We start from the raw sequence: 12,674 nt of genomic DNA on the forward strand, positions 1-12,674 counted from the left end.
GATCTTAGGCCATGATATTCGAATGGGTGTTATATGTGATGATTTGGAGCTTTTAACTTGGTTTTTGATCAATGCATGTTTCGGTTTTTGCCATAAAATGATAATGTAGATGGTGTCTTGATGTATTATGTTTAATTTTGATGATTAATAAACTTGTATGTATGTGCATTGGCTTGGAAAGTGCTTAAAAATTGCTCCTGAAATTCTGCTCTGTTTTTGCTCTACAAATGCCTCGGTTTTATGCTTATATGAGGTTGGATTTTGTGATATCTTGCTTGGAGTAGCTAGTCAGTAGGTATATGTATATTGTAGGGTAGTATTTGTGGCTTGGTTTGTTGGTATATGGAGTTTTGGAGGGTGTTAAGGTGGAAGGAGTCACACACACACCATGGCAGATTTTTACACCTTAGAAAACTAGTGAAATGGAGGTGTCATGCTTAGGCCCTCATAGGCCCAAGTCTCCTGGAGTTAGGACTTGATGTATACAAGTCTCCAGTAGCTTTAGAAGTCATAAAAACCATCATTTACATAGATGCACACACACATTTCAGAGTACACCCCAGAACAGGGCACAATTGTGTCATTTGCACTTTTGAGTGTTAAAAACCTTGTCAATGATGAGGCCCTCATGGGGCCTTGATTTAGTTGAGCTCAGGGAAGTATTAGGAAGCTATTTGAGTCATTGGATTGGTGTAGTGAGTGAGATTAGTGAGTCTCAAGTTGGTAAGTTCATGGCAGTCCCCACAGCAGGGCAGGGTGCTCTGTGCCAACTTTGTTTAGAGGCCCAAGGAGGCCTGAGCAAGGCCTTAGTGTCAATCCAAGTGCACAACTTAGATTTAAGTCTTACGTATCCAGTAAAGTCACAATTTCACCAAGGCACATAGTACAAACACTTGTTTTTGCCAAAACCCCCAAGAGGTGCCAAACTGCCAAGGCAGAATGGTCACTTTGGTACACTAGTTTTTAAGGACCTATATAGGCAAGGCCTTTGAGTCATACCACTTCATAATATTAGTTTAAGATTGTGTCAACATTTAAAAATTGGTTTGGAGTCAATACCCTAAGTGGAGATGCCTCATTTCCACTAAAGAACACAAGTGTCACATATGGAGTCACATTCTAGTACCAACTTAGGGTGCATTGCATTTTAGTGTGTCATCAGTGAGGCCTTGACCTCATATTGAGTCCATGAGTTAGTTTAAGTCAATTCACTTAGTGTAGATGCATTATTTTTACTAAGGCACCCAAGTGTCGCCAAGGTAAGCATACTAGTGAGTCACTTAGGTTGCACTTCACTTGTAAGTCTTGAGTAGTGGGGCACAAGTGTGCCTTACTATTAATTTGTTAATTTGAGGTCAGTAGAGTATGGTTAGGAGGTATTGGTCTTAGACCTTATGTGCTAGTTGATTAAATGCTTAATTGACTTAGGAATAATTAGAGATTATTAAGTAATATAAGTTAAGTAACTAAGTGCCATGCTTTATTTGTTATGTGCATTACTTGATGATTATGTTACTTGTTTTAATTAAGTTTAAGTTTATATTTTATATATATGTATATACATTTATACGCGAAAGGGTAGTCAGTGACGAGGATACTATTAATTATAGGTGCAAGTAGGAGGCCAGGCAAGGAACCCCTAGAAGCATCTATACAGGAGTTTAGTAAGCTTTATCCAGGCAAGTGGAACTCTTCCTTTATACTTGCTTTACAATTGTATACCCTGTGAACGTTGAATTACTGTTTATTTAGGACTGAATTACCTTATCACCCCTTGTGATCATGACTTTGGATTCCAATAATACCCTTAACACTTGAATTACCGTTTTCATGTAATATCACCTTACAACCACATGATTATACTCCAATAGTCCTTGATGAATAATGAGAACTTGATACCCCACATTAAACTGAACTATCACATTTGGAACCCTGATCTTAATAACATTCCATATTTTGAGAAAGATCACTTGTATTTTGAAAACACCCTTGCTTATAACTTGTCTTTGATCAAGACCCCTTTTTGAAATGATTTGATTTGAAATGACCTTAAAAGGAATTGGTTAATATTTTACTTAAGACTGAGGCGCCAGTCTATTATTGCAGCATCAGTAGCGGGGAGCCTGATGTCTGTTTATGGCCAATGTGTGCCGAGGATCCTCCCTGGTTGAATCACTTTATGTGGTTCGGAGCTTGGTGTGGGCTGATCACCCCTCAATGCTCGTAGCGCTGTGTGTTTCCAATTCCAATAAATTGATATCCCACATTGCACCTTTACTTGTGTTTATACCTTGTGATATCTGTTGATGCTTTTGCACTTATTATCTTGCATATTGTGAACTGTTATATATACTGTTTTCACTTGCTGAGCTTTATGCTCATATATATATTGTTGTTGTTATAACCCTTCAGTGAAACCCGAGAATGGCCCGTTTCAAGCAGACCGCACGTAAATCCACCTCAGGCAACGGGATTGCTTACCGCCATATGATGGAGCAGGTTGGGAACTCGTAGTTCCCTAGTTAATTTCTTCTAATCTTTTGGGATTTAAAAACTGTAGTATGACTTAGACTTGATTTGGATTTCCATTTGGGTTGTAATAACTTTAGATGTTGTTCATACTCATTCCTGGTGATTCCGGGATTGTGGATTAGACTTGTAGATTAATCTTTATAACTCTGTAGTTTAATTATATATATCGATATGCATGCTTTAGTCGGTTATTTAAGTTGGGTCCGTCACATACTCTCTCTCTTAAATACTTCATCTCCAAAACCTTATCTTTCTTAAATATATATTCATATATACAAGGTTTTGATTCTCAAGCTCTAACCCACCAAGTTAGCTCACCCACAACCACTTCCAAGCTTCCGTAAAGGCTTCCCAAGTTCGTCCAAGTGCCCAAAATCCGGCCGAACCTCCGGCGAATTTTTCCGGCGAACTTTTCCGGTCATCTCCCGTAAGTGGTTTCTTCTTAGCTTCTTATTTGTGTCTTAACCGACCATTTTGTTGCAGGACTTTGTACTTAAACTCTCTTCATCTTACAAGTTCTTCAACAAGGTTCTCTAAAAGAGACCAAAAGATTCGGATTTGTTCAAGATATAAAAGATATATATATCTCTCTCTTTTTAAAGAGAACAAAGAAAGAACATCCGAGGAAGTACTCGATCTCTTCAAAGAGACAAAAGATTTGAACATAGTTTCAAGAGTACTTAATCTCTACAAGAGATTTGTGATAAAAGCATCGTCGTCCTTCCATCTATCACCTTAGTGTTGTGTGGAGGAAAGATTTACGACAAAAGAGCTTTTAATCACTATAGCTTCAAAAGCAAAGTTTAGCAACTTATTGGTTGTTATTATCTTGGCTAAACTTTGAGAAGCTAAAGAAAGCATATTCGATCCCGCACTAACTTAACTTTATTATCTCGGGAAAATATCGAATATTCCGAACTATTGTTCGAGAAAGCTTTCTACATCCTAAACTTCAAAGAGCACAACTCAAAGAGGCTAGCCACCCACATTTTATTTATCTTGGCTTTATCAAGTTGTGCAAGAAGTTAAAGAAAGGATATTTTACAATCTCCGAGATCTCTCATTATATCTCAAAACGGAGTTTTGTAACCCAAGTATTCTTTGATCAATATTTTGAATCAAAAGAAAAGAATACTTGTGTAGCCTTAAGCATATTTTGCTTAAAAGAAAAGGCTTGATTAATTACTCCCAACTTTACTATACTTGGAGTAATTAAACGTATACTTGATCTTATATTATAGATCCAAAGAAAGTATACTATACTTGACTATAATATTTATAACTTGAATATTATTGTCATCTCCGAGCTAGTACAGTAACATACTAGTTCAAAACATATCTTTTATAACTTGTTTGTTGTTCGTAGATATTGTGTTCTAACTTTTGCAGTGAGGTGAAGTGAAGTGAGGTGATTCTTGTTCTAAGACCCAAGTCCTAGACGCACTAACGGGGAGTTAGTCGTCTTCGCACCGTGAAGAAAAGAAAAGATCCAAGATCTAAGACCTAAGATCCAAGACCCGCAAAAGCTTAGGAATACAAAGACTACACCAAGGTTCTACACCGACTTTGAAGAAGTAACGGGAAGTTACGTTCTAAGATAAGTCAAGTAGAGATTTTACATTTATTGTGAGGTTGTAACGGGTAGTTACGAACCAAGATAAATATTTGTAAGTTTAGATTGTAAAGGCTTCTCCGCCGGCTATAAGGAGTACATCTTTCTTATAGTGAAAAATCTCGAGTCCGGAGAGGAGCTCGGGGACTGGACTCGGGGTGAGAGAATCTATTAGAGGTTGCTCCATCGCGAACCAGGATAAAATCGACCGTGTGATATTTGCTCTTTACTTCCGCACATATAATTGCTAAACAACACCGTAAAAATATTTAAAACCCGGAAAATATTTTTAAAAGGCAATTATAATTTTTAAATTGGACATTAAGCTATTCAACCCCCCCTTTTAGCTTAATTTACGCCTTATTCAGGACCTAACAATTGGTATCAGAGCTGTGCTGCTTAACGTGTTTGTCAAGTGATTTTCAGATCTACAGGCACAACAAGCAGTGATCCTAAATGGCGTATTTGAATACCATTGGCTGCGGTGAAGGTCTATCGAGCTCTCGACCACCTCTATTCGATGGCACCAACTTTGCAACATGGAAAACGAGATTTCGCATCTATGCTAGATCTCAAGGCGTCAAAGTTTGGATGGCTATAGAGGATGGCATTATCATTCCAACCAAAATTATTGATGATGTCATCTACGAGAAGAAAGTGAGTGAATATACTCACGAAGAGGAAGATAGAATGAACATCGCTGCCAAAGCTGAAATGGTTCTCACAAGTGCACTTGCTGAAAAAGAATACAAGCGTGTGAACAATTGCAAGTCTGCACAAGAAATGTGGAACAAACTTGTGGTCACCTACGAAGGAACCACCGATATTAAAGATTCTCGAATGGATACTCTAATCATGGAGTACGAGAACTTTAAACTCCAAGAAGGAGAAAATATCATTGACATGGAAACGAGATTCACTCGTATTGTCGATGAGCTTGCTCAACTCGGGAAGAACTACACGCAAAATGAAAAGAATCAGCGAGTTCTTAAATCTCTTCCTCCGAGTTGGAAAGTCAAAGTTACAACAATCAAAGAGATGCACAATCTCAATGATTATCACATCGACAACCTCTTCGGAAATCTTCGTGCTTACGAGGAAGACAATGTTCCGGATATCGTCGTTCCGAAAGTAGAAGAAAAGAAGAAAAATATGGCACTCAAGGCCATATTAATAGATGATGATGACAACGATGAAGAGTTGAACGAGGAACTCAAAAATCTTGATGAAGGCGAAATCGCTCTATTAACAAGACAACTTCGTCGTGTGCTCCAAAGCAAAGCTCAAAGATATAGAAAAGGCTTCCTCAAATCAAACAATCAACAAAGAGTATTCAACTCTAATGGAAGGCCTAATTACTCTCAAAATTACGCTCCTAACTACAAGAGTAATTTTCCTGCTTCGGGCTACAACAAAGGCAAAGGAATTCAAAATTCAAATTCGAAGTCCTACAACAATGCAAACAACAACAACACCAACAACAACAACAACTATACTCCTCCTAAGCCTAAAGAACATGTTCCAGAGGAGACACAAGATGTTTGTTTTGAATGCAAACAACCGGGTCACTACAAAAGGGAATGTCCTAAGCTAGCCAAAGGACGTGTTCTCGTAGCAGAAAACGGTTGGGATCTAAGTGAGGATGAAGAAGCCTCCGAAGCAAGCGAAGAAATGGTTAATCTATGCTTAATGGCTTCGGATGATGCATCTACTTCTACGGAAGATTCCACTACGAACCAAGAGGTAAGTGGTCCCTCACGAATATTAGACAATATGCATCTATTTATTGACTCTAGCTTAAATCTGCTTGACATGACTAAAAGTGATTTAATTGATTTGCTAGTTCATATAAATAGTAGATATTGTGATGCTGATCAACGGTTCCTATCAATATGGTCGGAACATGAAAAACTCAAAAGTTCGAGTAAAGATCAACAAAAGGAGTTGACTCGAATAAAGGAATCAATGATCAAAAGTGAGGACGAGATAAATTCCCTCAACGATCAAAATGATCTCCTAAAGCTTGAAAACAACAAGTACAAGGATAACATCACAAATCTCGAAGTAGAGAATGTTTCCTTGTTACTTCAAGCTGAAGAGTTGGAAAATGAGAAGTTACAATTAAATGAAAATAATTGTAAGCTTCACGTTGATGCGTTAAACTTGAAGATTCTAAATGAATCATTGACTCAAGAAAGGTCAACTCCGAGTCATCAAAAGAGCTCTCTTGAAATTGAAAAAGAGATGATCCTAGTCTTAAAAGAAAATGAAAAGTTTCAATTGGAAACACAAAGACTAAAGGATGAGAATATTAAGCTCTTATCTCAAGTTAAGGATCAGGAGATATCTTTAAATCAAAAGATTAATTCTTTGATTAAAGAAAAAGAAAATCTTGAGATAGTGGTTCAAAGATTCACACATGGTAATGAGATACTAAACAAGATGGTATACTCAAAGAACTCCTTTAACCGTGAAGGTTTAGGATATGATATAAACACTCAAAGTAAACGAGTGAAACCATGTGTGGAACCACAAAAAGTTGCTCCCAAATCACCAACTCTAAAGTGCTCATATTGCAACAAAATTGGACATTCTGTCTCTGTTCGCAAAAATCTACACGCAAGCGCACGTGATCACAAGTAATATATTAAGTTCGATCCCACAGAGACTGGTGAATTAAGAATACGCACCTATGCAACAATGTATGAGTAATTTTCACTGCTAAGACAATTAACAAGGATGTGTTCTTTTATACTAATAACTAAATTTACTAATCAAAATCAGAATAGGAAAACACATGGGATTCTAACTTCATTATCGAATTCATCTAGAATTGAAATTACTGATTAACATGTGACTGTTGATCCTAATCAGACAACACGAAAGTAATACATGCCAACTCTCGTTGCACACATATCATACCAATCAAAATCCGCAATTAAGACAGAAATCTCATGGACACCAACAAAGCTCAGACCCTATATCTCTATAGCGGTAGTGTAAGCAGAGAGGTTTAATAACAGGTCGTCTATCGTGATTACACAGGGTGATAAAAATAGTTCAAGTCTATCACAAATTATGTTTCATTCACATAATCCTATGTTTACATGGCATAGTTCTAAATTCAGTCATCCACTCTCGCTTCAGAAAGAATTAACAAACAACTTAGAAGTTAGCTACGCTTCTAAGAAGAATAAGCACGGCGCATGCAAAGAAATCAACGTACGTCACAACATCAAGCAATTAATATTCGTTACTAGACTACATCGATAAATCCATTAGAATCCCATGAAGGCGGTTAGTTCATAATCGAACTAATCGACATCATGGGTTCTAATGAAAACAAGATAAATAAAAGACGAGAATTAAGCGGAATAAAAGTGCTTGAATTAATAATAAAGAACACAACGTTACAGAATTGATGTTCACGATCTCGCTCGAAACTGTCACTTCCTCGCGAAGAACGATCCACTACAAAACTGATAATGTGCTTGATTACAAGAGAAAACTGATAAAACTATATTACGATCTTCTACGATACAAGTGAGGCTAGGGTTTTTACACATGAGAAATTAGATACATTGACCAAGTCAACCGGGCCTTGACCGCTTCTAAAATCCGTCTGAAAAGCTCCAAAAATCGGCCCGGAACAACTCTGCTGGGCGCGGCCGCGCTAAACTAGAACAGGCGCGCTAGTGAGACAGTAGCTAGCGCGGGCGGGCTAAGATCTAGTGCGGGCGCGCTACTGTCTGCCACTGGCAGCCCGTTTCTTCGTTTTTTAGCTCGTTCTCGGGTGCATGCCCTTCCTCGCTCTAGTACCACTTTCGTAGGTGATCACGGTTGCATTTAGCACATGCAACAAGCCCTTTAAACCCCTAGATAGCTCTAGTGGACGAGTGTGTTCTCGTGAGGGTTTGTAGAAGATGTACCCACAAAATCCCAAGTCGTGATGAATCCACAATTCTCTATTCTTGCAAATAATGCACCAAAAACAACCTAAAATGATAGAAAATCACTTCATCACCTCAACTCGTGACCTGCACAGAAAAACACTAAAAACACATCAAAAGACACTAAACACTTAAGTACAACCAACCAATTTAAGTGGAAATGAAGGCCTATAAGTGTGTATAAATACCACTTATCACACCCCCAAACTTAAACTGATGCTTGTCCTCAAGCGTCAACGACACTATACAATAATACAATGCAATGCATGAATGCAACTACGTGATGAATGAGTGAACTATGAAGTAATTGCCTTGCCAATTATAATACCTCAGATTGTGCTAATGTTCTCGAATTTCACTTCTCTCGCTACTAAGTCAATTACTCTTCTATTTACAAGTGTGGAGTGCCAGTGTGTGCAAGCATGCTCTTTTATTGAGAAAAGATGAAAACTACTACTCCCACAGAATCCCAATCAAGAATCGTAAAAGTTTAAAACTAACACCCCGTCACTCAAGTCCAACTAAAAGCCAAGGTCCCAAAGAATGTCCACACCCTTCTATTTTATTCACTATATTTTTATTTTATTCTTTTTTTTTATTGGTGATTAATTGCTCGGTCTAAGGTCAGAGCGCTTCGCAGTGTAATTGCGTTACGAACACCACAAGACTTCACACACCAATTATTCACTCTATTCTAGTGGTTTATTTAACCGTGCAATGGTTGAGATCCCTAAAGATTTATGCACTAGTACCCATGTAGCGAGTGTTGGGTCAACAATCCCAAACCACGAAGGGCTTTAGGTTGTTAGGCACAAAGTCCCCTCGGACTTAATTACTCGAGTACTAATGAGCTCAACCTAGTTAATTCTACCACTTATTTCTCTAGTGAATTTTATTTACTACTATTTTTTTTTAGAAAGGTATATCTACTCCTCAGTTCCCCCAAACTTAAGATTTACAGACCTAAGCTGAAGGGTGCTCAATTCAATCCTAGAATTCATGGAATTTCGTCTAAATCCTATCTCAAGAACATATGTGAATTACAATTTCCAACACAAGCAATTTCCAAGTACTAACCTAGCATTGCAATTGAAATTACTAATCAAGAACTACGCACATAACTCATCATAGGCAATTAACTTGGCTTAACTTCATAATTCATGCAAATGCTCGTGATACTAACTACATAAACGTGGAAATAATCAAAGCAAAATAAAATAAACGTGAACTACATGAACTAACTAACACATGCAATAATAAACAAAATTACAATAACATGCTCTTCCTTAGATTACCACCCCCAAACTTAAAATTTTCAATGTCCCCATTGAAAGCGGTAAAAAGGCTAGAGCACCCACGTACCTACTCGGAGTCTGAGTCCTCCCCCTCCTCTGCTGGAGGTGAATCAGGTGGAGGATACTGCATCCCTGCTCCGAATACTGGCCACTGAACTGTGACCCCCTGTGCCTGGAAAGCATTACCAAGAGCTTGTGTCAAGTCAAATGCAAACCTCTGGTGGATGTCATGCATAGTGTCCATCCGTCTCGCTAGCCGGCGATAATGAACATCTCCCATCGGTTCGGAGCTCCTCTCCGTCTGAGAAGTACCAGCTCCAGAAGCTCTAGTACGCTCCCTCCTAATGAACCCTGGACGTCCCCCTGACATCTCATCATATATGTACCCGAGTCCTCGAGGGTGAGGAACGGCTCCTTCCCACTCCATCATCCGGCTGATCGCCGAATGATCAATAGGTGCTGCTGGCAACTGTAATTGCTCGTTGGCTGGCCAACGAACACCGCTTGATCGACAGAGCTTCGTAACAATTGTGCCATACGGAATGGCACCAGTGGTTCCTCCTTGTAAGAACCTCAGAATCCCCTGATGAATCACATGTCCCAGATTAATATACTTGTCCGAGACAATCCCAAAGAGCAGAATAGCTCTATCCACTGTCACCTCATGCCCATGTGAAGATGGCATGATGTTAGCACAGATGAAGGCGTTCCACGCCTTCGCATACCGGTTCAAAGCGGCTGCTGGAAAAGAAACATGTGCCAGCAAAGGAGGTGCCGTCATCTTCCAACTCGTATCCGGCACGCATATGTCATACACCAACCTATCAAGATCAATCGGATCCTCGTCAAACCGGCGTTTGGCACACCCAATCCTCTCTACAACCCAATCTTCTTCATTACGGCGCTTGGCACGCCCCCCAATCACTTTACGGATCGCCTCCGCGCTATACTCCACCCGGGTGCCTCGCACCACCGTGAAACCATCGCGATTCTCCTTGGCATTAGCATAGAACTCGCGAATAATAGCCAAGGGAACCGCCTCCGGAGCCTCGCAAAAAGACTCCCATCCCCTTTCTTGAATCATGCTTAAGAGATCCCCATCTTCAGCTGTGGGTAAGAATCCCCTCTCCTTGACTATCGACTTATTCATAAGCCGTTGAAACTCGGTTCGTGCACCATCGGAGGTGAATTCAACCTCGCCCATCGAGGAAGAATCGCTAGATGTAGGGGCTTGGGTGCTTGGTCCTTGTGATCTTTGGGCTCTTTTGGGTGCCATTGATAGAGATCGAAAGTTGCAAGAGATTTGTGTGTAGTGGGTTTGAGAGATTTGATGGTGGTTGTGTGTATGGAGGTGTATATATATAAGTAGGGTTTATAGAATTAGAATAGGAATTGGAGATGGATTTTGTGTTTATATAGGATTTTGAGAGCTGAGTTAGGGTTATGGAGGATATATTTCGGGCTAGGCATGCAAAATTAGGATTGTGGGCTTTTAAAAACGGAGAATAAAATATTTTTGGGAGAAAATCGGGCTTCTGGGCAGACAGTAGCGCGGCCGCGCTAAGTGCAGCGCGGGCGCGCTGAGCAACTTAGCGCGGGCGCGCTGGACACTAGCGCGGGCGCGCTGGACACTAGCGCGGGCGCGCTAGTGTCTGCCACCCAGGGCCGAGTTTTCTCGTTTTTTGCGTTTTTGAGGTTTACAACGGTACAACATGGTCCCAATGCGCGGGTTGCCTCCCACGAAGCGCTTGTTTAACGTCGTTAGCTCGACGTGAAGTCCAGAATTAATCCGATTCCGATGAAGTATCCTGTGGAGGATACCTCGTTCCATAACCAAACGAATTCCAAGTAACATTAACATCTAGTGCTAAGAATGCTTCAGCAAGAGAGTCCGTTAATATATCAGCAAAGCGACCGATTCGTTCTTCAACCGCGTCAATACGCCGGATTATCCTTCGGTACTGTGCTTCATTCAATGTTGAATCAGCAGGTGATTGAATTACAGATTGGCTACTCGCACTGGTAGAAAGTAGAGGACAAGTGTCTCCACATGCATTAGGAATTGAGTCGGAGTGAGCTCTAATTCTGTGCCAATTAGTCATCTGAAGTTCCTGAGTGACTTCGACCGCTTCATCATCCTCTGATTCTTCCTCTTTTGGAATTTTCCACTTTAGGTCTCTGTGCTCAGCAGCAGCCAGGTTCTCTATCATTTCGTAAGCATCATCGAAGCTCTTGCTCCACAGATTTCCTCCAGCTGCCACGTCTAACAATGCCCTACATTGACCATTAAGTCCCCTGTAGAAATAATGAATTGCCATTCCAGGAGGCATGCCATCTTCATTGAGATTTTCAAGAATCTTTTTGAACCGGTCCCAAGCTAAACAAAGATATTCTCCCGAGAATTGAGAGAATTTACTTTCGGTGTTTCTGATAGCTGATACTTTAATTAGAGGATAAAACCTGGTACAGAATATTTTCTCCAACTTGTTCCAGCTATTAGTAGTGCTTGCCGAGAGAGAGAGAAACCACGATCGTGCTACATCACATAGCGTGAATGGAAAGAGTCTCAGCTTCACCAGATCCTTAGGTCCGATATTGAAATCCAATGCAATACTGAATTCCACGAATTTCCTTAGATGCAGGTTTGGGTCCTCAAGAACAGACCCCCCAAATTGAATAGTATCCTGCAGCCTGAGAATGATTGATGGCTTAATTCGAATACCACTGGCTGATATTGCTGGCTCAATTGTTTCAGCCTGATTATCATTGATATTCAAACGAGAAAATTCCTGTGACGCCTCACCAACTGCTGTCTTTGTATACTCCATTGTTGAATACCTGAAACAAAAGAAAAAAGAAAAGTGAGAAAAGAATAGAATCCTAGTCAGTGAATTTTAATCCACACTGATGACAAGTACATAAACTAATTAATTAACACCGAGTCCCCGGCAGCGGCGCCAAAAACTTGTTCGCAAAAATCTACACGCAAGCGCACGTGATCACAAGTAATATATTAAGTTCGATCCCACAGAGACTGGTGAATTAAGAATACGCACCTATGCAACAATGTATGAGTAATTTTCACTGCTAAGACAATTAACAAGGATGTGTTCTTTTATACTAATAACTAAATTTACTAATCAAAATCAGAATAGGAAAACACATGGGATTCTAACTTCATTATCGAATTCATCTAGAATTGAAATTACTGATTAACATGTGACTGTTGATCCTAATCAGACAACACGAAAGTAATACATGCCAACTCTCGTTGCACACATATCA

At 39.8% G+C, this 12,674-nt stretch overlaps 1 protein-coding gene across 1 annotated transcript; it reads left to right on the forward strand.

Annotated features, from left to right (window-relative positions):
* Nucleotides 1–4,600: 4,600 nt before the first annotated feature.
* Nucleotides 4,601–6,787, forward strand: LOC135151428 (uncharacterized). The gene has a single exon (XM_064089877.1). It carries the CDS (start codon nt 4,601–4,603, stop codon nt 6,785–6,787), a length of 2,187 nt encoding a protein of 728 aa, XP_063945947.1.
* The last annotated feature ends 5,887 nt before the right edge of the window (nt 6,788–12,674 follow it).

Source organism: Daucus carota, chromosome 3, assembly GCF_001625215.2.
Source record: "Daucus carota subsp. sativus chromosome 3, DH1 v3.0, whole genome shotgun sequence".
In the NCBI taxonomy this organism is placed as follows: Eukaryota; Viridiplantae; Streptophyta; class Magnoliopsida; order Apiales; family Apiaceae; genus Daucus; species Daucus carota.